Source organism: Panthera tigris, chromosome F3, assembly GCF_018350195.1.
Source record: "Panthera tigris isolate Pti1 chromosome F3, P.tigris_Pti1_mat1.1, whole genome shotgun sequence".
NCBI lineage: Eukaryota > Metazoa > Chordata > Mammalia > Carnivora > Felidae > Panthera > Panthera tigris.
This window is the reverse complement of record NC_056678.1, coordinates 55,972,963-56,000,216: the sequence shown is the minus strand read 5'-3', so window position 1 is coordinate 56,000,216 and position 27,254 is coordinate 55,972,963. Positions and strand designations below refer to the sequence as shown.

Sequence of the window (27,254 nt, the reverse complement as noted above, 5' to 3'; positions counted from 1 at the left end):
CAAACATCCCATCTTTAGGACAGAAATCATTTCACGTACTGTGAATATGCTTCACAGCCTTCTGAGAGAAGAGATAAAATTTTTTCTTACACTGGCAACTCATTTTTATTTTGGGATAAAATAATTTCCAAAAGAAGAAAATTTGCATATATTCTTTCTTACTTCCAGTTAAAAAATCTTGACAAATTTTTAAAATTAAACCAAAAACCCAAGTGTATGTTTCAAAAGTGTTTTCGTAAATGAAAAGTGGTCTGCCCACTTCTATCACCCAAACGTCCTATTTAGAAGAAGTTCTGCACAGTTTTCATATGCTCCAGAATACGATTAGTAGCAAAAAAGAAGTATAGCCTTTAATTTTAGGGAGGAAAAAAGCTTTTAACTGCTGCAGAGAATTTTCTTTTCCAAAATTAGGTATGCATTAGGTTATAATAAAATACTTATCTGTGTTAAGTTATGTCGTGATATTTAGCACTCTTAATTACTATGGAGTACTCGAGTACTTGTCCACATTTATTTAAATTATCCTGACCAAATGGTAGTTCTATAATTTAATAAGACATTAAAGTTCAAAAGTTGGGATAATTACAAAAATGCATTTTGAGCTTTGCTGGTTTAATCACTTGATCTTAGGTGGACACCTTCCTTTATGCTGACGAATACCAGGCCACGGACTAATTTAACCTTAGATACCTAATATCTGTGACACTCAAATGGCTTTGAAAATATCAGTATCTCTGCTCCAGCATAATTTTGAGGTGAGGATGCAGGTATTTGCAAATGAGAAGGGAATCATTTTATGATGGAAAAATGGAGAAATTTATTATGGAAAAATGATTCATTAAATAATTCCTCCACAAGCTTTACATCTTAGGCCCAGTCTCACAGAAATTTTGGAATGATATTCAACAGTCTTACTTTCTCTTTTCTTTTTAACAGCTAGATACTAAGTCACCCAATGTAATCACTTTTAAGGCAACAATAAAGACCCGAATCTCCAATCCCATAGAGGATTCTGAAGCAGACCGCCAGCAGTCTAACTGCCATTTCACTGGTTTCAGTCAGACCATAAAAGAGAACTTAAGCTAACCCAAAAACAGGGAAAAGGGGGTGGGGGGAGCTAAAACATGTCAAATATGCTTTCTAAGAAATTAGGCCTCACCGCATAAGTTAAACATGAGAATTTCCGCCCCAGTAAGTCTCTCACACAAAAATAACCTAACACTTAAGATAAATCTAAACCATTATATATGTATTACTCAGCATATAAAGGGCCGTAATATAAAAGTAAAGATTTGGTGTGCTCCTTAAGTCTTACTAACCAGAAGATCTAAAAATGAAATCATCACCCTGAATCAGAAATACTGTATCACTTTAAATGTCACTACACGGGTTTGCTCAATAGCTCACCCAAACCAATACCCCAAATCCACCCCCTGCTGCAAACACACACACACAGGTCTAAGAAGTTGGAAAGCTGAAACACACTGACTTCAAGGAGTTCATTTTTAATTATGAAGAGCACTGTATTTCTAGAAACTAGTGAAACTGGAACAAAACACCAATGTCCAGACCAGCGTGTAAAACTTACAATGTCCTGGCAAATTGTGCCATCTCGCTGATCAATAAGGAACACTTCTTTTCACAAATGTTTTGAGCAACAATGCTTAAAAGTATACATAGTCCGAAAACCTAATTTTCACAAAGTTTTCATGAAAAGGAAAAACACCAAGTTGGTAATAGTAAAAGTCTTCTGGATTTCTTACAAATTTTAGCTTTATAAATGTCCAACTCAGAGAGCATGAGGTATTTTTCTAGGAAAAATACGACGACGGTATATGCGTTTCCTCTACAGCCTATGTGTCGGAGTCGCTTCCAGACCCCGGTCTGCTGTTATCCGCGCCATCGCTTTCTTTGTCCCAGTCTTTCATGGACGCTCCCATCATGAAATCATCTCGTAGGATTGTCCATCCAGGGCCCTCTTCTGATTTCCCTTCAGTCTGAAGGCAATTACAGAACCAAAATATCAAAAGGCAATTTAATTATAAGGAAATAATAAAACCCAAGCTACAAAACAAACTTATCAACACTTACTTTTACAATAGGAATGAAAACAAGACAAATTATAGACTGATTTAATTTATATACTACAATATATGCATAAATATGTAATAGAGCTATACGTTAGTATTTTAACCCCATAAAGGAACAATGAAAGCAAAATAATTTTTTTGCAGGGGGAGGGAATATAGTAAAATCTAGGTTTATTGCCAATTTTTTAAAATCTGGCAATCAAAACCAACAAATATTATTTAACATTCAGTGACTATTAGAAAAATGTTGGCAAATTATTTTAAAACAAACAGAAATTTAACAAAGGCTTCTAACCCCCCAAAACAAGAAATAAAAGGAAAAGTAACTTGGTTCTGTGCTAGATTTTTATAGATGTTATCTCATTTAACACTTGATAAAAATTTGAACCAAATGTTCTTTATTTAAGTTATGATCTCATTGCCTGACCTAATTATGTAATCAAAAGACTAATCACATGCTAAAATGATAAATAACTGAAGCAGGCAATAAACATAATAGGTAGTCAATTCATTTTACTTATTTACAGGATTTACGTACAACTGTATGACAGCCTAAGAATTACAGCCTTTCATTTCATGGTACAACAGTACCACCTTGTGGTATTAATTAAGTAATACAATATATGCGGAACTCAAGCTCTGGGATTTCTTTCCTTCATTCCACAAACATTTACTGAAAACTGTGTATCAAGCACTGTTCTTCATGTTGGAAATACACTGATGAACAAAACAAAGTCCCTGTCTTCCTGGAGCTAACAGTCTATGCCTTTCTATTTATACCATTTACAAAAATACACAATGTTGGAAAAATCTCCCTAAACATGTAAGAACCCAGGATATTTGGTTAGAAAATAGTGTTATCTTTATTGGGGCTATGCAATTTTTAAGAGAAAAGATATTAAAGACATTTTCTAGGTTACAAGAGACTACTTATCTAATTCTGAAGCTACCTTTTATTTTAAAAAACATAGCCCTGAAACAGTCACTCCATTTAGGGGGGGGGAAAAAAAAAAAAGAAAGAAAAGGACACTATTACAAACCAGAAAACATGTCCTACTGGATTACTCGTGTCTTCCTGGGATCAAAGAATCAAGCAGAGCTTGTACCCAAATATAATGGGAAGACTGGAGAGCATATAAATAAATGTGAGCAAAAATTTCAGAATTGACTTAGTATGTCAAAAGGCATACTTGTACTATAATTTAACCAACGTAAAGAACAAAAAATATCTGTGCTGGTTAAAAACCAACAGTAAAACAGTTCTAAAGGCTCTCCTGCCACACCCATAGGGGAGCAATCAAGTAAGAAGGAAATCTGTAACTCTCCTCATGGAGTATGCTAACACCTTCCCATCCCTCGTTTCTACAATATCAAACCTACTTTCCTAAAACTATTTTTGCTTCTGTTAGATTAAGTTACTTAACCGGAAAAAAGGCTATTTTTATTTTCTTTGCTTCAACTGAAGTTTTGTTTGCTAATCTCCTCACCTTAATTACGAGAAAGAGTTGTTCCCATGAAGGGACCCACTTTGACACAACAATTAAAACACCTCCCTGCCAAATTAATCATTCAGTTTTCAAGTAAATTCTAAAAAAATGTATGCTTCCTGGTATAGCCACATGCAAGTTACTGACTAGTAAAGACTTACCCTGACGTTGACGTTTGTGTTTACGTATAAATATGCAATCTCAACGGTAAGCTTCCGTGTTCAGACAAATGCACCCAACATGCTATCAACATGTTACCAACCAGAAGGCAGATCTCACATGACTGAGCTCAATCCAGACTGTTCCTACATGAGAGCTCATCCTGACAGCCAACTTCTGCTGGACTGAGTTACTCCTCTACCAGGCGGTGCCACTAAAGCTCTTAGCACCTGAAGAAATGAGGGAGGCAGGAAGGGTGGGAAGGGACAAAGCCTCAAACCCGTAGTTCAGAAAGAAAGAAACAATAGTGGACCAAAGGAAAGGACTCCTTAATTAAAATGTTGAGACCATGCTTGTCTTGAAAGACAATTATGTGAACATGTATTTTAGGCAAGGAGAACAACAACAATAAATTCAAAGCATCTCTCAATTGATCAATTTGAAAAATAACAATGAAGTAAAGCTTTACTGGGGAATTCTGGTGGTACTGTTTTGTTTTTTAAGCATTCAGTATCATCTATATCAGTAATTTTCCAAGTGTGGTCCCCAGACCAGCAGCATTAGCATCAGTATCACTCGTTAGAAATTGAAAACCTCAGACCCCACTCCAAGTCTACTGACTCAGAAACTAGAGGTTGGAGCCTGCAGTCTCTTTCATAAGCCATCCGGTGCTTCTGACACTTGCTAAAGTCTGAGAATCACCAGTCTATAAAGAACAAATATTTCTTAGTGAGTTTCACTCACTGCTACAAAACCAAGTACACTTTATAGCTAGAGAGAAAAGATTTTAAGTTTTGGAAATCCAATGTTAGACACATCACTGGATATTTTATAAATTGCCATCATTCAAGATTTCATATTACAGTTGTATTTTTATTCTGTGAAGCAAAAATATGGAGAGAAAAAAAAACCAGACAATAGAAAACTCAGTATAAACAAGTATGGGTTAATACATTTTAAAAACAGACTTTTTCCTATAGTATCTGTCATGATGGCAGTTCAAGAAAGAAAACTCTGTCTTAAAAACAAAAGGATAACCCTTTACTCTCTACGCCTACACTTGCTAAAGAAATACACAGCAAGAAAAAAGGCAGGGGGGGCACATAAGGGGATAGTTTGAACAGAAACAACCAGTCTTGCTCAACTGCAAAACTCAATAAAACAACAGAAGAGTGATTTGTTGTTTTGAAGATATAATCCACAAGGAGAAGGTCCAAATAGAAAACAGCAACACAATTTTAGAAGGTGGAAGCAAGACGGGACTACCCCGGCAAACTCAAGAAAGCTGACTCCTAACACTGCAATTGTCAAGCTGCAACCAACCGAGTTTACACTGTAGGATCTTCAAAAGCCAACCAACCAACCAACCAACCAACAAAACCCCCAGGAACTGGCATTGACTGGATACTTTTGGAAGTGAGGGTAGGAATGGAAGGATCAAAATAAAGAGAACTGGGCAAACGTGATGTTGAGAGGAATCAGATCTCTGGATCTCCTCCCAGTCTCACACAAGCTTGGTAGAAGACTGTTCAACCTCTGGAGAGGTCACAGGTGGGCACAGATGAAGGCACATGTACATACCAGAAACAGGGGATTCAGTTATATCCCCTGCCCCCCAATAATGAGTCCCAGCCCCCTTCTCACTTTGGGCTCCTGAAATACTGGGAGGCAGACCCTTTCCTTCAGACAGAAGATCAGGAAGGCTCTAGAGAAAATCTAGCCAGTTGCTAATAAATAATCGAGAGAATGTTATACTAAAGTTCATGTCACATGGGTAACACCCACATGGTTCAGAACTTCAATCGCCTCTGGGATTATTTGTTCTAATCATGAATACACATTTTAGGATTATCAGAAAGAGAGTATAACAAACACAAATGTTTCGAAAGCAACTTGTAGGAAAGCAACACTGTTCAGAGAGAAGAAAGTTTAGGGGAAAATACCATTAATATCCTCAAAGTTAGGAGATTACAGTGCACCCACAAAACAAAAGTAGTTTGCTATTTAAAAAGAAACATTAACAGAATAACAAAGACCTTGAAATTAAAAATGTGATGGAAGAAATAAAAAATGAATACAAGGGTGAGAAGATAAAAGTGAGGAAAATAGTGTAAAAAGAAAAAAAGTAGTGGAAAAGAGGAGGATGAGTTCAGGGGGTTCAACATACAAAATAACAATTATACAGAAAGAATGCCAAAAAGGAGGGGAGGAAAATCAATGAAACACTTCCAGAAGAATTTCCCAAAAGTAAAGGACACACATTTCCAGAACGAAAAGAGCCTTCCTGAAGGTCCAAAATACAAAAGAAAAACCAAGCCACATCAGGGTCATCTGTAAAATTTCAGAATTATAGATACTAAAAGAATATCCTATAAGCTTTCAGAAGGAAAACAAGTCACATACTTAGAGATGATCAGGAATCAAAATAGATACAGATCTTCCTATAGCAATCCTGGATGCAGGAAAGAGACAAATTCTTTCAAAATGCTGAAGGAAAATAAATTCCAATTTAAAATTTGATACCTAGATACATTGTTATTCAAGTATGAGGACAGAACAGAGGTACTTTCAGACATACAAGTTACCCAAAAGTTTACTTCTAGTAGTTCTCAGGAAACTACTGAGAATGTCCTCCACAAAAAGGTGGGGTAAACCAAGAAGAGAAAGACACAGGATAGAAAAACTAGGAAATCCAACACAGGAAGAAGAAGAGAAACTGCAGGATGAGAGAAAATGGAGACTCCGGAATGGTAACTAAGCATCAGGCAGACAATCTGGAGCATGACCATCATTTTAACCTGACAAAAACATGGAGGATATGCTTTATCAAAACAGTGGGAGTAAACCAAGAAAGAAGGAATGAGATCCAGGAAATATGGAATCCAATCCAGAAAACTCCAAGGATCACAGAAAACTTAAGTCCCAGGATGACAACTGTGAAGCAGCCTCAGAGCGCAATCAGCCTAGAGAAAGAATGGAAGACTCCAGGAGAGAATATCTCAAAGAAAATAATTAAAATAGACGTATTACCTGAGGTAAATGGATTGTGAAAACCTAAACTAAGAAAGTTACATACAAAGACCAAGACAATAATTAACTTCAGGAAAAAACAGAAAAGAAACAAGTTAAGGATAGAGATGTGTATTCAATGCAATTCCAATCAAAATTGCACCAAGCATTCTTCTTGAAGCTAGAACAAGCAATCCTAAAATTTGTATGGAATCACAAAAGACCCTGAATAGCCAAAGTAATTTTGAAGAAGACCAAAGCGGGAGGCATCACAATCCCAGACGTTAGCCTCTACTACAAAGTTGTAATCATCAAGATAGTATGGTATTGGCACAAAAACAGACACATAGACCAATGGAATAGAATAGAAACCCCAGAACTAGACCCACAAACGTATGGCCAACTAATCTCTGACAAAGCAGGAAAGAATATCCAATGGAAAAAAGACATTCTCTTTAACAAATGGTGCTGGGAGAACTGGACAGCAACATGCAGAATGAAACTAGACCACTTTCTTACACCATTCACAAAAATAAACTCAAAATGGATGAAGGACCTGAATGTGAGACAGGAAACCATCAAAACCCTAGAGGAGAAAGCAGGAAAAGACCTCTCTGACCTCAGCTGCAGCAATTTCTTACTTGACACAAAGGCAAGGGAATTAAAAGCAAAAATGAACTATTGGGACCTCATGAAGATAAAAACCTTCTGCACTGCAAAGGAAACAATCAGCAAAACTAAAAGGCAACCAACGGAATGGGAAAAGATATTTGCAAATGACATATCAGACAAGGGGCTAGTTTCCAAAATCTATAAAGAACTCACCAAACTCCACACCCGAAAAACAAATAATCCAGTGAAGAAATGGGCAGAACACATGATAAAGAAGACATCCAGATGGCCAACAGGCACATGAAAAGATGCTCAACGTCACTCCTCATCAGGGAAATACAAATCAAAACCACAATGAGATATCACCTCACGCCAGTCAGAGTGGCTAAAATGAACAAATCAGGAAACTACAGATGCTGGAGAGGATGTGGAGAAACAGGAACCCTCTTGCACTGTTGGTGGGAATGCAAATTGGTGCAGCCACTCTGGAAAACAGTGTGGAGGTTCCTCAAAAAATTAAAAATAGATCTACCCTAATGACCCAGCAACAGCATTAGTAGGAATTTACCCAAGGGATATAGGAGTGCTGACGCATAGGGGCACCTGTACCCCAATGTTTATAGCAGCACTTTCAACAATAGCCAAATTATGGAAGGAGCCTAAATGTCCATCAACTGATGAATGGATAAAGAAATTGTGGTTTATATACACAATGGAATACTATGTGGCAACGAGAAAGAATGAAATATGGCCTTTTGTAGCAACATGGATGGAACTGGAGAGTGTGATGCTAAGTGAAATAAGTCATACAGAGAAAGACAGATACCATATGTTTTCACTCTTATGTGGATCCTGAGAAACTTAACAGAAGACCATTGGGGAGGGGAAGGGAAAAAAAAAAAGAGAGAGAGAGGGAAGGAGCCAAACCATAAAAGACTCTTAAAAACTGAGAATAAACTGAGGGTTGATTGAGGGTGGGAAGGAGGGGAGGGTTAGGAGGGCACCTATTGGGAGGAGCACTGGGTGTTGTATGGAAACCAATTTGACAATAAATTTCATATTAAAAAAAAAAAAAAGAATACAGAGATGTGTAAAAGCCAATATAACAGCTAAAGGAGTAACAAGTGGTTGCCCTAGGGTAGGAGTCGTAGAAAGTAGGCAGAAGGAGGCAGAAAACTGTTTTATAATAAATAACCCTTTTGGCAAAATGAGGCCTTTTAAACCACATGGATAAGTAAAAATTAATTTAAACAGAAAAAAACAGGACAGCAAGAAAGGAGAAAACGAACTATCCCTCAATCATTTTCACAAATAGAAGTTTTACAAGCCTCCGCTAAGATCTTTCCCAAAAATCTCCCCTAAGGCACCCTCTGGTTTTATTAACCATATGATTCTGTTTTCCTTTCCAACTTTTTCAAATGAAAAAAAAATATTAAAAACATGAATTATACTAGGAAGATATTATATGCCGGACAGCTTACATAATATTGCCTTTTTTCTAAGTCTCTTAAGATTCCTAGCCAGACAGCGATTGTCTTTCTCACATCTTCTATAAGGAAGTTAAGGCTCAAAGAAGTGAAGCAACTTACTCAAGTTCAGTTAATAAATGGCTGAGTCAATACTCAAACCAAAATCCAGGATTCCAAGTCCAAGCTCTTTCTGTAATGCTATACTGCTCTACAACTTAATTGATAACAACTCTCTATATTACCATATCACCTGTTATAACCTATACATTACATAGTAGGATAAGTACTAAAATACACTGAAAATGCCATCTATAAAAGTCAAAACTTGGGAAAATTATCTTACACAATAGATTTACATACTGTCAATTTACTTTTTTTTTTCATAAAGATGATCTGCCATTAAGTATAAAAAATTCCTGAATATCTAGAGCATCCACAAAGAAAAGATGCATCAGAGATAAATATAAGAAAATAAGGACGCCAAGGGAAATCCTGTATGTGTCATTCATTGGAAAAACTTGCCTAAAGTGATTTGTAAGTAGATTTCATTATGTGTTAAGACGACATGAGAATTAGGTTTTTCGTTTGTTTTTGTTTTTTTGCTTATAAAACAGAGGTAGAGGTAATCTGATGCATTATTTTCACACCAGGAATGAAAACCAAAGAGTTCTGGATTTGAATCACAGTGAACTATTGATTACAACACTGAAAATCAGAGGGTTTAGACATCTAGGACTTGAAAGAAATTAAAGATAATTCCCTTAACCTTGGTATATAGTGCATATCTATATGTATTCACTATACTATATATATTCACTACATATATACGTATATATTTACTATCATCAGATGGACATTGTATTAACATTAAACATATAGACTGGAAGGATCAAAATTTAGCAGCTTGTAAAGCCTGTCAGTGTTGCTGCAGGCAGTACTAATTCAATAACCAAAAGCAACCTACGAGATAACTCTCTGGGCCTACATCAACTGAAAAGGAGAACTGATTAAACGCAAAAACTTAATGAAAACCACATGATACAAGGAAACAAAATAGTCCCTTCTCTCATTGGCCTGGTTTTATACAAATATTTAATCAAGATCATACAGAAGCAGTCTGTGTCAATTTTGATGATGACAACCCTTAAAAACGTTAATCAGCTTCCATTTCAAGGTTCAAACATACATTGGCAGCTAATGAAAAGAAAACTGAAAACAGAGGTTTGGAATTATTCATTAGTCTAATACCAAATAATTAAGAGCTTAACCTCATTTCAATTTTGAAGGGGAAAATTAAAGTCAAATCCTAAAACAATAAACAGTATAATCACATCTATATTTAGCAATCAGCAGTAGTTGTGATTTCATTGCTTTCCCTGAGAAGAAAGTTCAGTTTTCATTTTAATTTTGTTTCACCTAAATTAAAAAAGGTTCTTAACACACTGGCTAAATTCACCTTAATTTGTTGTTGCAAATTTTCTGTAAGCTGTTTATAGCTGTAGTTGTTGTTGCAAATTTTCTGTAAGCTGTTTATAGCTGTAGTTAGTAATCTCCTGATTACTGACTACCACTTATCCAAAAGTTCTGCTGGAGAAATGAAGGATATATGGGAGATCCCTGACACGAAAGATATACTCTGGCAAAAATTAACAAAAGTGAAATACAGCCCCAAATGTTTATAATTTGAATAAGGACATCAATGATTTTCTCATCATGTCAGATATTAAAACATCCCACTAACCATAAAGGATTGGAAATTTCATCATGAAGCATTAAAATTTTCAATCTAGAATGTGTAACAGTTCTAGTGGAGTCAAGCTTACAGGGAAGATCCCATATCCGTACACACTCAACTTTTCTCTGATTCTCAAAGAATTTTTTATAAGCAATTTCTAATTGTCTTGACCAATTTGTGCCTTCTTCATTCCTTCACAAACTTATTTTAATTCGCCTTAACTATATTACTAGAATGGTATTCCAGGCAACAAGCCCATTTGTGCTTTGTTTTTGTTAGCTATTATATAGCTTCCAGGTTCTTGTACAGTTTACAAATTTAAACAGGTCACTAATAAAATCCAAGCAAACTAGAAAAGATCAAGATGCTAAAACTATGTCACCTTTAGGTATAGTCCAAGCACATGTTAAATGTATAAAGTTCTCTAAGAAAACCTAATTCTGTGTAGCTTGCCAAGAATTCAGGACTCCTATTCCTTAAAAAAAAAAAAGTTTCTTTGATGCAGTTTTTTTTTCATTGTGCTGCATCCTTTTTTATTTTAACTTCATTTGCTGCCCTTGGTTTTACTATGTACGCAATACATATGCCTTTGCTCAAAGTGATTCTATTTGGTGGCTTCTATTCTAAATTGCTATCTAAACACCTCACTTCAGAGTTAAATCTGAGAAAACATCCATGCAATGGAGCTTCTCCTCATTGTTTATAATATCTTAAGAATTGTTAAGTTGAAGTTGACTAAACTGCCAGGAAGACAAATGTTTAACACCTCAAGGAGCCTTTTTGACACAAGTGCTCTATGTATTTTTAGACTCAGTTAGGAGCTTGAAACATTCAGAATACACTCTGCCGATTAGTCTCTTAAAGCCCATTCTTTTACCAGCTATACTACATAGTACATAGATGAGAACTCAGATTTATAAACTAATTAGGAAAGCCTAGTATTCATCTAGAAAACAGACACTGATGTTTTAATATCATAAATTTGTTAAAAGGTTTAAGTGAGAAAACACTGTAAAAGTTCTTTGTAAAACTATGAAATATAAAGAAAAGTAAGTAATATCTAGTAGAAATATGCACACTCCCAATCTACCTACTGAAATCAACAAAAGATTTAAAAATATATGGACAGTCCTCACTCAAACTCCCGGAAAAGCATGTGATTCTGGGTCTGTAATCTAAGAGCTTATTGTCCCAGAAACCAAGAAAGTATGCCAAGAAAAATGAGGTCATGTCAGAACGGCACAAGAAGCTAGTTTGCACTGGTTCTCATTGTTACATTTGTGAATTTAAACATCAAAAGAAGCATAATGATACTAAAATACTGAAAAACTAGACACTCATTCTTATGTCTGTGATATTAAACAAAGGCAAAGAAAAAAGGTGGGGGCGGGGAGAAGGTTCACTTGCTTCTACTGGAGATGACAGTTAAGCCAACACCTTACTCTGGAAAGCAATAATTAAAAGGAAAGGAACATTAACCCTCATCTTTTGGAACTTAAAACATATTCCTAAAAAAGTAAGTAGAAATAAATGAGAAAATCACCATTCTGCAAATTCCAGTAACATACCTGTTTTAAGCAGGGGTCATCACTTGGCGCTAAACGACAAAAGATAGATGGGGAAAGGTATATTTGCTCCTTTCATATTATTCATCCCCAGAAATTACTCTCTAACTGTAGAGGGGAAAATGCACCTTTAATAAGGAAAAATTTATTACCACTTGAACCAAATGAAACAGGACAATCACTAATATGGGACATTCTGATAATCTGGCTCCTGATGTGACAGCATACTAACTATACATTTAAGTATCACACCTATGAAACAGTTATGCCAAAAAAAGTTTAACTTAAATCCTGACCTTTGGTCCTAACTTTCCACTTACAGTGAAAGGGCACAGAGGAGAAACTGAAAGACATGATGTGACAGACAGATTTAGAACCTGGATTCCTTGTTCAAGACACCTGGTTTAGTTATAAATGAAACTTCTGAATTGTATGATATATGAATTTTATCCCAATAAAGCTGTGAAAAAGAGAATTTCTAGGATAGTATGGGTATTACCTTCCAATAATCACCCCAAACAAAAACTAGACGGGGATAAAGACAGGCAGATAGCTCTATAAAACAAACACACAGACAAGTGTCAACAAATTTAGAACCTTGTGAGAGAAATACTGGTCTTTCCTTACTTTCTTCCTGTTTGAAAATTTCCATAAAGTAATAGGGGGGAAAAAAGATTCTAAAATTTCTATTAGGCAAACAGTGATTAAATACAGAATGCATTTGATACCCAGTAAATTTTAATTAATTCCTTGATAAAAGAATAGAAAGTCAAGTCTAACAGTAAACTTATGAAGAATTCCTTAAACGAGTTTAATGAGTTTGTTTTATAATTCTGAAATGTTCTACCGTGGTAATATTTTTATCTTCCTTAACAATTCAGTTAAGCGTCTGACTTCAGCTCAGGTCACCATCTCACAGTTCAAGAGTTTGAGCCCCGCATGTTAGGCTCTGTGCTGACAGCTTGGAGCCTAGAACCTGCTTCAGAGTCTGTGTCTCCCCTCTTTCTGCCTCTCCCCTGCTCGTGCTCTCTCTTTAATGTTTAATGAATAAACATTAAAATTGTTTTTTTTTAAGCCTATCAGTCTGCATGTGCTGCTACCCATCCAACAAAGGGGATGTGAGACCCAGGGAAAAAAACAGACTGCAAACCATCTCTCCCATCATCCTCCTTCTGGGCTGGGACTGGGGCGGGGGTGGGGGAGGGACCATGTCGCTCACTAGCCAGACCCACCTCTTCTAGCTCATTTAGGTGAGAGAGGGGAGGACACAGTTTTCAGTTCTGCTTCTAAACAGAAGTATCTCAAATCTTCTTAAGTGGCAGGCACAAATGACTGAAATGATTCTGGGGCAATACAGACGCAGTTTTAATCCAGATTCTACCAATTACTATCAATGTGACCTGGGGCAAGTCACTTAATATTTCTGATTTGGGGTTTCTCACCTCTAAAATGAGAATTCCAGTACTTCTTCAAATGGTAATTATATAAAAACCACTTTCAGTACCTGGAACAAAACAAACACTAACAAGCCCCCTCCTGGTCCCTCTACCACCTTTCCTACTTAGTAATGCCCCTAATCATCACATATATGAACAGAATCCCCAACTAGGGACATGTGTAATCTTCTAATGATGTTCACAGTGTTCACAAAGATGAGAGCCTTCAAATACCATAGGACGAAAACACCCGTTTAGAAACCAAACTTTCCTTGGCAAGAAAAATCTTGTCAGTAACAGAGTTAGCTTAAGCATAGCTTAAAATGTGGAAGAAAAAGTAGACAAATTTCTAGGTCCTCAAAACCGAGTTTTATTATTTTGTAAGAATTATACATTACTAGAGTAGATACACTTAAAATGAGAGAGAACTTTCCAAATCTAAACATAATTTTTATTAAATTATTGGATAATTCAAAAATTCATAAGCAGTAACAGTTTCTTTTCAAATTGGTTTCCAACTGAAATTCATTTTTGACTACTATCTGTTAGGAAAAATAAGAAGTAAATACAAGGAACACAAAATTTAAAGAAAGACTGCCAGCATTTATTTAAGCACTGTTCTAAGCACTTTACCTATACTAACTCAGTTGACTCTCTGTTATCTCTAGGAGATGTTTACTACTACTAGAATGATTATCTTAAACACACAAGAAACCTGAGGCATGGTTTGGGTAAGTAATGCATACACAGTAAATGGCAGACCAAAGGGTTTCAACCCAGGCAGTCAGGTTCCAGGCCTTTGCTACCATCTGATTCGTCATGCATCCCCATAAACATTCTCAGCTGCCTACAACTCAAAACAAAAAAACAAAACAAACAAAAAAGCCAAATCAAACCCTAAAACAAAACCCCCCAACAAACCCATAGATGATTTTCAGCAAGAAACAGCAAAATATTCTTTAGATTTTTAAAAATGCACCATCTAAGGGTAAGCATGTAGCATAAGACTCACCATGCACAGGACAATTAAAAATTAAAAAAAGCTTCAACCTCGCCGATGCAAATCCTAAACAAGCATCCACTTCAACTTCAAATAGAACATTTCTTAAAACAGGGCCAGGAGACATATGGCACCGTTAGTAATTTTTACTTTAATGGTAACTAAAGATTTCTACACAAGCTACGTAAATAGTTCTTTTCTTCCCTCATACCCATACATCCCCCGTGTGAAAATGCTGCTCGTACCACTGTGCCAAACATAAGTTCGCTTTGATTACAACTGCTGTCCAAATCTGAAACCACACTACATTCAAGCTAAACAGCCTATTTTAAAAGGAGTTGAGAAACTGGCTTTAAGCTGTTCCCATCAACAGCAATATGTACAATCATGCTCATTCTCATTTCAAACTTTGGAGTCTCTCTTTTGTCTAAACTCTCATCTATTTAGGCATTTTCAGTAAACAAACATGAAGCTGAATTATTTACAAAGTTAGCATTCCACACATTCCAGCCGGGGCTGCTTTCATGTGCAAGTAAAACACTGTTGCCGTGTGATGCGGGGGCAATTTAAGGACAGCATCCTTCTCTATCAGCTTGCCTGCCTTCCATTCCCCCAAGAAATTAAATCCTAAAAACTTCTGGGGGACCACCTAGGGAGCTGGTGAGGGGTCCCTCCATTCCTAGGTTTCTTACTTCAAAAGCAGGAATTTAGTAGGTCTCTGAACCAGTTTTAACAGAATACAGCAGTGCAGAGTCTAGGTCTAAGTTACTAAGATTCCAAAGAAGCCAGGTATTTGAAAAGTATTCCCATCACTAATTACCTAGCTATGAAGGCAATGTGACTGCCATTAATGACAAATGTATGAGAGACACAGCCCCCAAACTTACCTCTGTGTTTGACATGTCAAGTGTTCGTATCACAAAAATCAGGAAAAAAAAAAAAAAAAGAACAAAAACAAAACCTTTTCTCCCCCAGTAATTTTTTCTCCAAGGGACTTTTTTATAGAAATTTGTTGTCCAGCCATCACAAAGAAAATTACATTTTAACAAAAAACTAGCTAACATTTTCCCTTACTATAACAAAAATTATTGTCGTGGCTTCATCATAAACATAGGTGAACGTGATATATTGGCAACTTCGAATAAATGAAAACCACACAAGTGTGTAATTCAAGAGTTTGAGTCCCATACAGTCAGCCAATGCTTTCCTGTAACAGCAGCCAATATATTATTCTTTTAAGATTCACAGACTTAAAATTAATCATATACATAGTTGCTTCAGGCCCACCTTTAAGGAAATAGACCCTTAAATTCTAAGAAATTTGACTAAATTTAGTCAACTTTTCAAGAAACGAGCAAAAGGAATAACCACAAATTTGGAGAGTATGTGGAAAAAAAAATAACAGCTCCAGATTAAAATCTTGACTATTCAATATATTGGGAAAGCACAACACTCTAGATAGGTACGTGTTCTGAATGCAGGAAGGAAAGAGATATTCCCTAAGGGATTAAAACTTAAAGTTTTAATGAAAACCTTTCTTATACAAAATGTAAATTTTGTTGCTTCCTTAAACAGAGCGTCCTCAATACAATCTTTTTAAAAACCACTCAGGGTCAAAATCAAGGAATCAGTCAATGTGCCTTCTCACATGTTGGTATGTGGCTGATATGGGGTTTCATTTATTTGGTTCAAGAGTGGGATCTTTAGGTCCTGGATTATAGAACTCTCTCCAAATAACTGACAATTCTTTAAACCTAAAACATTTAAACCTAATCATGTGAAAAACTCTCTAAAGTACAGTAGGCATCTTCCCTGACTAGGTAAACGGGTTCAGTTGTTCTTAAAATTTCAGGGCCCTAGAGAGACATACCGGACTCATGAATTTCTGCAACGAGGGGCCTCAAGGTCCATTGCTATTCTGGCTGTCTGCTCCTCTGTGCTCATGTTTCCTGCACTAAGCCAGCGCTCTCCCTACACTTCCTGTTTTTAACCTGCTCTTTAGGGTCATTCTTCTCATTCTGACTACAACCTGGAGCAGACTTGGTCCCATAAAAGTCTTCAGCTCTAGAGGGGAGGGTGGGAGGGGAATGGGTGAAACTGGAGGTGGGATTAAAAAGCCCACTTCTCGTGACGAGCACCGTGTGATGTATGGAAGTGCTGATTCGCTCTATTGTACATGGAAAGCTAATAGAATACTGTATGTTAACTACACTGGAATTTAAAATACAATAAAGTAAATAAATAAAGGCTTCATCTCTCAAACATGTTCCACCTTTTATAGTTTTGATTTTGTGAAGCAGTCACCACTTTTGACTCTCCCAAGGCATAAACCTCGTGGTCCTCACAACTGTCCCGAATCAGGTCAGTCCCAAATCAAGTCAACCTATTCCTCGAAACTACCTCTCCAACCTGGCTCCTCTCTTCCGCCAACCCCCACCTCACTACACCTTAGTTCAGGTCTCCCTCTTGCTTTATGGCAACAGCCAGCCACCGGCTGGTCTTCTGACAGTCTTTCCACCCTTCAGCCTTCTCTTCCTTACAAAGAATCAAATCCGATCAGGTTGCTTACTGATGAAAATTTACAGCTGGCTCCCAAATCCCTACGGAATACAGTCCAAATTCCCTAACAGAAGACAGAAGACTTAAAAATCTGACCCCAACCTACTTCTTCAGAATCCCTTTTTCGGCTTCCCACCCATCAGCAAACACCCTGCACTTCCAACCTCTATGAAAGAAAAAAAGAGGAAAGAATGGAAATTATAAAGGATGTGAAAAATTGGAGAACTGGTAGGCTTTCTTCCCCCATAGTAGCACGATGACTGCCAGTTGCTTTTCCTTGGATTACTACTGCTGAAAATGTCTATTCATTATGACTTCATTCTTTGACACTTATTTCACTTCTTTTCAATGTTTTCAAAGACGCTGTTTCAATACAGACTAGTTTCAACAGCATTGAACACTGGCTCTAATTTATGACTTTTTAAATGAAATTCTTTAGCTTACAGGCAAACATTTCAACAGAAATACCACTCACTGGTGCTTCCTTTCCTGTTATCAACAGAATTCACATCCCAGAAAGGAAAATGCTTCTTCAGATACTCAAAGCAGCTTTATCTACAGACTAGTTAGTCCAATGAACAACTAGTGCCTTCGCTATGCTTGCTTCTTGACATTTTAAAATTATTTAAAAGCTAAGTGTCCTATATTCTCTGGAAGCACATTCCTCTTGAGAGTCCTGTTTTCTGTGAACATCCTCCCGTCATCATTTTTCTGACTTCCAAACCTTCTAATTTCATAAGCAACATATCACGTGTATTACCTGGAACACTTGTTTAAACAATTTGCAAATGGCTTCTCTTCTTGCTTCCTTATAAGATGTCTGGTGGACTGATTTATCCCAAAGAACCAAACCTCCACTGAATTTAACACTCAGTACCTTACCCAAAATTTCTACCGTTTGGATAAGAATCCCTCTTTTCTTAGGTTCTCTCACTTCCACTAACAGTGTTCTTTCTCATGGCCCTATCTCAGAAAAATATACATGAAATAAAAACAAAAAACAAAAATTATCTAAGTCTCTACTATTGATTTAACAAGAATTTTTGTGACATGACATGCTAGTGAATCAAGAAAACACTGGGCATTACTGAGAAGTAGACATAGGGCGCTGAAGTCACAAACACAAGTGACTTACTTCTGCACATAAGCTTTGTAATATAAGGAATTTGAAAGAAAAAAAAATAGATGCTACATTTGTAAATGACAGAGATGTAATCTACATTTATTACATGTACATGTAAATCTACATTGATTAAAGTGATGGATATCCACTGTACAAATGGCCTGAGTTAACATAATGAAAAAGATGTGCAATTGTTATTAAGAAAAAAAAGTTAACCCTTTCATATGTAACAGAAGAAACAACTCATTTGTTTAATAGATGAAAAATACTTAGAATACTACTTACCCTAAGTTCTACTGAAGGCTTTTTGATTTACAGATATTAGCTGTTATCTCTTCTAAAATGAGCCCATCAAGTACCTTTTTGTTTTACTTTGCAGGATCCAGGCTCAGCTCCAAGAAATAAAGTATAGTAATTAAGGACTCAAATGTAATTTAATATATCAGTTTGACATCTTTTAACTTATGTCTTTTCAAACTCCCTTGCCCTAAAAATGATCTTTAAAAAGCAATTATACCTTTTTGGCCTCTAAGGAAGGCTTTCCCAGAAAGCCTTTACTCCAGAAATAATGACGGCATATAATAAAATTAAGAAAAAACAGATTTAAAAAATTCAAGGGCAACAATATTCTCCAAGTCAGCAGAATCAGAAGATTAAAAATACCTTGATAAATAGCTAATGATATGAAAGGCAGTCTTTGGAACATATAAAAAATATGCTCCTATCTAGGAATCAAAAGCCTTTGAAAAAGATTATGGTTTTCAACCATTAACAAGCAGACTTCTAACAGTTAAAGTTGTAACTCACAAAAATAATAAATATAAAAATATAAAATGAAATAAATCAAATGTAGATGTATGCTGCATAATACAAATGACCCTTCAAACAGATTTAAAGGAAGGTCACGGCTATGTGACGGTAAAGAGATGATTTACTAATTCTGCTTATCAGATTAAAAAACAAAATCAATACACTATATATATATATTTTAAATCATACCCTCTCTTTTCTTTATTTTCTAAGAAACATTAACCACACACAGGCCAGAGCATGAATTTAGATATCTAAAGATCCTAAAAGGAATATGGGATGTTCATAAAGCTTGCCTCCAAGAAGATGCAGACCCAGAAAAATGCAGGAAATGCGCGTATCTGCTTTACATGGACATTTTCCCCTCCATAAGGTTAAAACTTTAGAAAAATGTTTATAAACAAGTAGTTTTTAAATAATCCACTTCAAAACATTAACAAATCTCTATTATCAGAGCGCCTGGGTAGCTCAGTCAGTTGAGCATCCGACTTCAGCTCGGGTCATTATCTCACAGCTCCTGAGTTCGAGCCCCACATTGAGCCCCACACTGGGCTCTGTGCTGACAGCTCAGATTCGGTGCCTGCTTCAGATTCAGAGTCTCTCTGTCTCTGCCCCTCCCCCACTCACTGTCTCTCTCAAAAATAAAAATAAACAAAAATTTTTAAAATTTTCTATTATCAAATATTTAAAGATTTACTGTTAGTGAAATACTTTTACAATTAATTTTTTTTGTTTACTTTTTAAAAAGTTTTTATTCTATTTTTTGACAGTGCATACGTGTGCAAGTGGAGGAGGGGCAGAAAAAGAGGGAGAGAGAACGCCAAGCAGGCTGTCAGCACAGAGCCCAACATGGGGCTTGAACTCATGGGGCTTGAACTCACGAACTGTGAGATCATGACCTGAGCTGAAACCAAGAGTTAGAGACTTAACCGACTGAGCGACCCAGGCACCCCTTAAAATTAAAGACTACCAATAATTCCATCAAAGCAACAGGAAGTTACAAGATTAACCTCTTTGCTTTTAAAATAAAAAGGAAATCTTCCAATTAAATAGCAGACATGTATTTATCTCTAATTCTTATGGAAAGGCAACTAAAATCAAAAGTATTAAAGTTATAAACAAACAAGGAAACAACACAGAAGGGGAAATAATTATAGACACAATATGCCAACAAGTTTTGGGATATAAATGAAAACTGGATAGAGTAGTGGTAACCAATTAGAAAGAAGAAAAAGCTAACGTTTAAGTGAGAAATTGGATCCATGCTTAGGAACTGGACGCGAGGGGGCAAGTGGAGGTGAGACGGTGTGATAAAAATACAAGATTGGCTGACAGTCTGTGTTAAGAAGCAGTTGGGCTTCTAAGTTCCCTCCCTGGCTGATGGAGGCTGGTGACAGACCCTAACATGGACAGGTAGTTTAGTCTCTGAAGATACTGAACCAGAAAAGTCTTGAACTCAGGAACACTGATTAACACAGGAGACTGTACTGAACAAGTCTACATACTGAATGCTGTCTGCCTTGTGGGCCACATCACCCCCATCTCTGCCTCTGTGGTTACTTTGCCTCCTCCTACTTCTGTCTGGCAAATCTCCCCTGTGCATCTCTTGTAAGGATACTTAACACTGGATTTAGAACCCACCCAGACAATTCAGAATGATCTCTTCACCTCAAGATCCTTAAGTTAATTGTATCTGCAAAGACCCCTTTTCTAAATAAAGTACATTCACAGGTTCTGGGAATCAGAACATGGACTTATCATTTAAGGAGCCACCATGCTACCCACTACATATAATCAGCCAACACATCAGCCCAAGTTCTAAGTGTTTCTGAAGAATAAAATAAAGCAAAACAAAACAAAAACAAACGCACTCCTAATGTATGTTCGTATAATGGATCCAATCTCTAGTTTATATTATTATAATTCTATCCGGCTTTCTTAACATGAAACTGCTGGCTTTTTTTTGTTTTTGAACATAAGACTTTAATGCCACAACTACGAATAACAGGACAGGGTTAAGGAACTGAAGACATAAAGAAGGTATTTCCAGATTGGTATTCTGATAGCTGCCAGTGAACGCAGTTTATACAAGGACTGACTCTAAATTCTAAAGATTTCATAACATTAGGAATACAGGATGAAAAGCCTGGGTTCCGACCCATTATGCCCAGGAAAGGGACAATGAGAACTTTCACAAAAGCTCTTCTGTTAAGACTGAGAAGGGAAGGGGCATCTATTAGGAAAATGTGCAACAGCAATAGCAATGGTGCTAAGAAAAGGCAAAATATGAGAAAAAACGGAAAATCTTATTTTTTACTTAATTAATATCCTCCTTTATCCATTTCATTAATCTATTTCTAATTTCTGAATAGCATTTTGGCCCACCATTCCCACCTTTAACTTGTCTCCTTCTCTTCAACTGTTTTAAAATCCACCCATTTTGGGGCACCTGGGTGGCTCAGTCAAGCGTCTGACTCTTGATATCAGCTCAGGTGATGACCTCACAGTTTGCAGGATCGAGCCCCGCGATGGGCTCTGTGCTGATGATGTGGAGCCTGCTTGGGATTCTCTCTCTCTCTTAAAAAGTTCATCTATTTCAAGTAACTTCATAGGTTTGCTGACCTACGTCCTAAATGCATATTACAGTTAAATCAAAACTTCTCCCACAAAAAGGGCAGTCACTGAATTCACCTCTTACTATGCCTAGTGTAACTGATAATGTGCAGTCTAGACATACTAATGTAGAATCTGTTAATCTTATTTACCTTAAGTCATCTGTCTGTCTGAATTGTAAGACTTTAAAAGATACAAGGATAGCACCAGGTACAAACAGGCACTTAGGTAAATATTTTTGATATTAATAAATGACCCTATCAGAAATACTATATTACTTTTGTTATGTTATTCACATGCAAAACCAAGCCCAATAAAAATAATGACTCTGGTGGTTTTTCCCATAAAAATGAAATCACAGTGAAAGCAACATTTTAAAAATAAATGTGCCAAAGTGTTGTTAGTATGGGGTAAGAAGTTTTAGAAACAAATTATTTTGAGAGCAAAGCCACTGGTTTGACAGTGAAGTAGAATAAAAGAAAGTCAAGGGCAAAAATGCAAATGGTAAGAAAGAAGAAACAATGGCACTGGAAAGAACCCTTTATGTAGTTTCACAACTCATGGAAAAAATAATCCCAAAGCAAAACAAATGCTTCTATTAAAAATTATTTTGAAATGAACAGAAAAAAAGAAAAAAACCAAAGATCTTTCTTTTTCCGTCTTCCCGCTAGCTCCTTCTTGCTCGATGCTGCTGGGTCTTTCTCTAATTTTTAGAGTAAAATGTCCCTTGTGAGAACAAAGAAGGTTAGATTTTTTTTAACTAAAAAGCATACATCCCCAAATACAGTATTCATGTGTTTATACGTAATTCTGACAAACACTTTAAAATAGCAGCACCAGTGAGCATCAGTATCATACAGATAATTAAAAAAAAATTGGGGCCCCTTAATATGCAAGAGATAAAGTTAAACGGCCTAGAAAACTTCTGTCAAAATTAGGTAAAATGGCAACTTAGTCAAATAACTTGAAAAAATACTTGAACCCCTAGGCTAGCATGAAATTCCTGAATGCCCTTCTTGCCAGAGGTTCAAATGGCAAACCAAAAGACAAGCAAACAACTTCTAACACAGACTCCGTTGCCCGATGCAACAGAAATGAAGCCATCAAGTAACCTGTACTTCGCTTTCATTGAAAAACAAAACAAACAGCCCTACCGAGAGTGCAGCACATTTCAGAACCTCTCACCTGGCACATTAAGAAGGAAACTATTGGGGCCCACAGGTGGAAAGAACTGGAGAAGCAACGTTACGGTGCCAGACGTTACAAACGGTATTTATACTCTTATCTTCCAACCGGTCAGACATCACCAAGTGGCCTCGGCACAAGGATGACTCTCCACGGTGTTCCCCAAAGCTCGTCTCCACCGTGTTCCCCAAAGCTCCGACCCTTCACATTTTGAAGTTACACACCATCACGGTTACCTCTGTGAGTGAACATCTCAAACCGAAGCCGTATCCCTCACTCAGGTTTCTATTCTCCAAAAGGCACGAAGGGCAGGGTTTCAGATACGGAGATCCCGCTCCATCTCTGACTCCCCCGGTTCCCGACCGCTAACAGCAGGGGTACGTATGTCACTTTTAACTGGCAACTTCCATACTGAATAAATCATCATGAAGCTTAAGAATCCAAACCTTTACATCTGTAGTGTGCTTTTTCACCCCAAAACTTTAGTTTAAGAGCTAAAAGTCAGATGTACTGAATCCTACATAAAAGTCTTACCTGTTTGGCTTTCAAGTTCTTTCCACTCGAACTTTTCTCACTTGTACCTGCATCCATCCCTCTCAGAACGCTGATGAAATCTTTCTTGGAAACAGTCGATATCAATTTAGCACGTTTTCTAATTGAGCTTCCGGCTTCCTTAACCTTTTCGTCAACGTTCTTTTGATGCTTCTGAACAGCATTGAATAGCTGTACCACACCCCTACAGAACAGAAAATGACCAGAACATTAAATACAATTACACTAGAGTACAAACATGGAGGATGAAAACAATGTATTTTTACCACTTAGGAAAGAGGCAGGCATTTAATAGGCACTCAAATGAAAACAGCTGAATCTGAAAAATGAACATACATCTCAACGAAGGAATATAAATTTCTGAACAGAGAATAAATATACGTGAATTTATAGGTGATTTTTCTTTTCAGCTTTCATCTTTCTCAATCAACTTCTGTGCAATTAGAACTAAAAATTACTTTTAACAAAACATTTATTTCTCAAAATAGAATTCTACAATAACTGAAGGCATCATTATGTGTTGGAAAGAGAGCAGCCTTCACAGTTAGCTGTCTAACCATCTGACTGTAACATCTAGAAGGTTTTCTAGATCTCAATTTGTTATATAAATGGGAAAAATTATACTCAAGTAGCTTAAAAAATATTCAGTTATATTATCTGCAATTCTTCTAATATAAAACTAATTTTAAAATCCAGTTTTAAGAAATACTTATTTAAAAAACTTTGTTCTGTAGTTAAGTTCATTCCAAGATGAATTCTGAAGGTTAGGACCTGCAGTGTCCATTACAGTAGCCATGAGCCACACAGAGCTAGTGAGCCATGAAATAGAACTGGCTAGTCCAAATTGCAATATACTCCAGGTTTACGATACACACTCAATTCTGAAGACTTAGTATGAAAAAAGAGGATTTTAAAATCTCATTAATAATTGTTTTCTACTGACTATATGATAAAATAAAAATGACTTGGCTATAATGGGTTAAATAAAATACATTACTCAAGTTAATTTCACCCCTCTCTCTTTTTTAACTGTTTTCAATGTGGCTACCAAATAATTTTAAAATATATATGTGGCTCACATTATATTTCTATTGGACAACACTGATTTAAACTATTAACATCCTTTCCAGCTCTAGAATTCTATCACTGGGAGAGGTACTCTGCCATGGACCCTGAGCATCTCTGTACATTCTTGCTAAGTTTTTCAAGGATGCAAGGCCCTGACTGTTCCTTACACAGGTCACTTCTGAGAGTTAGTTTATGGTATGCAACCTCGAGGGAAGAGGTAACATCTCCCCAAGACAAAGAACAGGTTTGTTACCATTCACCATAAAAGCAACAGATTCCCAAGAACAGTGTTCTCCTGTAACACAACCCATCGCACACTCAAGCATCCATACACGGCACCTGTGTTGCCCCTGAGGGACAATGGTAACCAGTGGGAACGTGACGCTCTGGCCACTGCTTTGCCAACAGTCCTTTGTCTCTGACCCAAAGTCTCCTGTCTTCTGCCAGTATCCAGGAAACTAACAGGCTAGCTTATTAGCTTATAAGGAGGATAAAAATCCATAGCCTCCAAAGCAGGGCTGGGACCAAAGTGAGGGAAGTGACGTACCTAGGGTATAAAATCTAAGGAGGTACTTATTCTTGTGCACCAACCATACACTTTTCTAAATTCTTTTTATGTTATTAATTTATTTAATTCTCAGAGAAATCCTGCAGGGTGGACACAATATTCTACTGTTTTTACAAGTAAATAAACTGAGATGGAGAAAAATTAGGTAGCATGCACAAGGACACACAGATGATTAAGTCGGCACTGGGATCTGAACCCAGCAGTCTGGCTCTACTGTTCAAACTCTTATCTCACTGTAGAACAGTCAGATGGATTTAAAAAATGACCCAAATAATGTAGGTAACTAGAAAATTAAAAGTAATTCCGTTACATATAATTGCTATATTCTTCAAGTAGCAGCTCAAATGTTCTCTCCTCTGTGAAGTCTTCCCCACTGCCCTGACAATCTGCTGCTGTATGTTCCTAACACACAGGATATACCTCTGGTCTCAAAGAGACTAGAATTCCTACAGGTGAGTAGGCAAGGACCACCCAGCAGCCACCAGGTTCTATTTATCTTTGGACACAGAGGGCATCAAGTAAACATCTGGTGCCAATGATAAAAAATGCAGAGTGAAAGGCCTGCATAAAGCTGCTATAATGCAGAATTCCTTACGCCTCAAGTACAATGCAAGACAACAAAAACAGTCATCTAGTGCCATAAATTCAGACAATCGTCATAAGAGAAATGCATGTCTAATTACACTGTTCTCGTGACTATAAAAACAAGATGATCTCAAATTGGTTCAAACCAAATATACACTGAGGACATGATATTCTTGCCTCACGAGACCTGCAAAACCTTTGGCTGAATTCAGTATTAAGTAGGCAGGTTTTGATATAAATCACATGGCTCTGAGAAGGCAGAGCTTAAGAACCAGGTCTAGTCAGAAATGGATCACTATCAAAGCTTTAGTATACTTATTTTTTAAAGGGCAAGAACAGTCTTACCTTGTTGCAATTCTCTGAAGATTTCTCTCTGTTTCTTTGTCTTTGACAACATCTGGCTTTACTCTGCACATCATTTCCCATTCCCGCTTCTTATCGAGCTGTGTTATAAATATTGTTATGTGAAAGAATATTAGGCATTTTTGAAAGTGCAGCATACTTTGATATGATACTCTGTGAAAGGACAAAGGTAATAAATCATTCTGGCTTAGTTTGTCACAAGGACTGAAAAAACCCACATTTGGGGGGTTCAGCTCAGGGGGCCTGTGGTTAGCACTCAGCATGTCATGTGAGAAGCACAAAGTGAGTTTCCGTCAGGCTCTCTGACAGCAGGGGCCTGGAGAACTGCCAGAGCAGGGGCCTGACCGAGCCAGGCAGGACAAGGTGGGTGTGAGAGAGCCACCTACCTGACCTGCCACCACCAGATCATCGGAGGTTAAGCATCAGGCAGACCCCAAACTACCGTCTTTGGTAACCACAAGTTTAAACATTCTTTATTTTTCAGAAACTGTCTTTCTCAGTAGTCAGAATTGTTAAGAATTTGTATCAGCTTTTAAAAGCAGAGCATCATATCCATTAGTACTCTGGTCCCAGGCACCTGACGTGACACATCAGCACACTCCATTGGCATATACTGCTGTCTCGGGCCAACGTATCACCTAATATCAAATACACCAAATACGATGAGCTCATCCCCAAGAAGCTGGTGAGCATCAAAGGCATAATTAGAACCAGTAGGAAAAAATCTCCTTTTATCTGTTCCTTTTCTCCATCTGTGTAATGTCTCATTTTGTATTAATGAAAACGTCTAATCACAGTAAAATCAAATTCCTGCTCTCGCTATAAAAGATTCGCCAGATTCCTTTCTAAGGGAATAGATTCCTTCCCAGATCAGATAATTTACTTTAACTGTCATGAAATTCAGTAGCAGATTATGCCAGAAATTTAAAAATCTTACTTGTAAGTTTAAAACAGCTGAGTCTTAATTATCTGTAGTACCCAAGGCATGCATAATCCCCAAATACTTTTAAAAAAATTGGAAGTATATTTTTATACTTATGATTAGAAATAAGTACTTGATATTCCAGAAACTGACAATATTTAACAGTAAAAAACAATGATGATTTGCATAGACTCTACTCAGAAATATATAAGAGCGTTTGTATCTATTGTGTCCTGTTTCTGGTATCAATAGGTGTGTTTTCTTTCTTTGTCCCCCCCTTTGTAAATGTATATTTTTTAGCGTTTATTCACTTTTTTGAGAGACAGAGACAGAGTGTGAGCAGG

General features: G+C 36.8%; 1 protein-coding gene across 1 annotated transcript in view; it reads right to left on the bottom strand.

The window, feature by feature from the left end:
• Positions 1-156: 156 nt before the first annotated feature.
• RRP15 (ribosomal RNA processing 15 homolog) overlaps positions 157-27,254 on the bottom strand; it is a 40,901-nt gene continuing 13,803 nt past the window's right edge. Inside the window, exons 3-5 of the mRNA XM_007072819.3 lie at positions 25,971-26,068; positions 23,387-23,588; positions 157-1,997 (exon numbers count right to left, since the gene is read on the bottom strand). Of these exons, the coding sequence (XP_007072881.1) occupies positions 1,854-1,997; positions 23,387-23,588; positions 25,971-26,068 (444 nt within the window). The 3' untranslated portion in view covers positions 157-1,853. The remainder of the gene's footprint in view (positions 1,998-23,386; positions 23,589-25,970; positions 26,069-27,254) is intronic.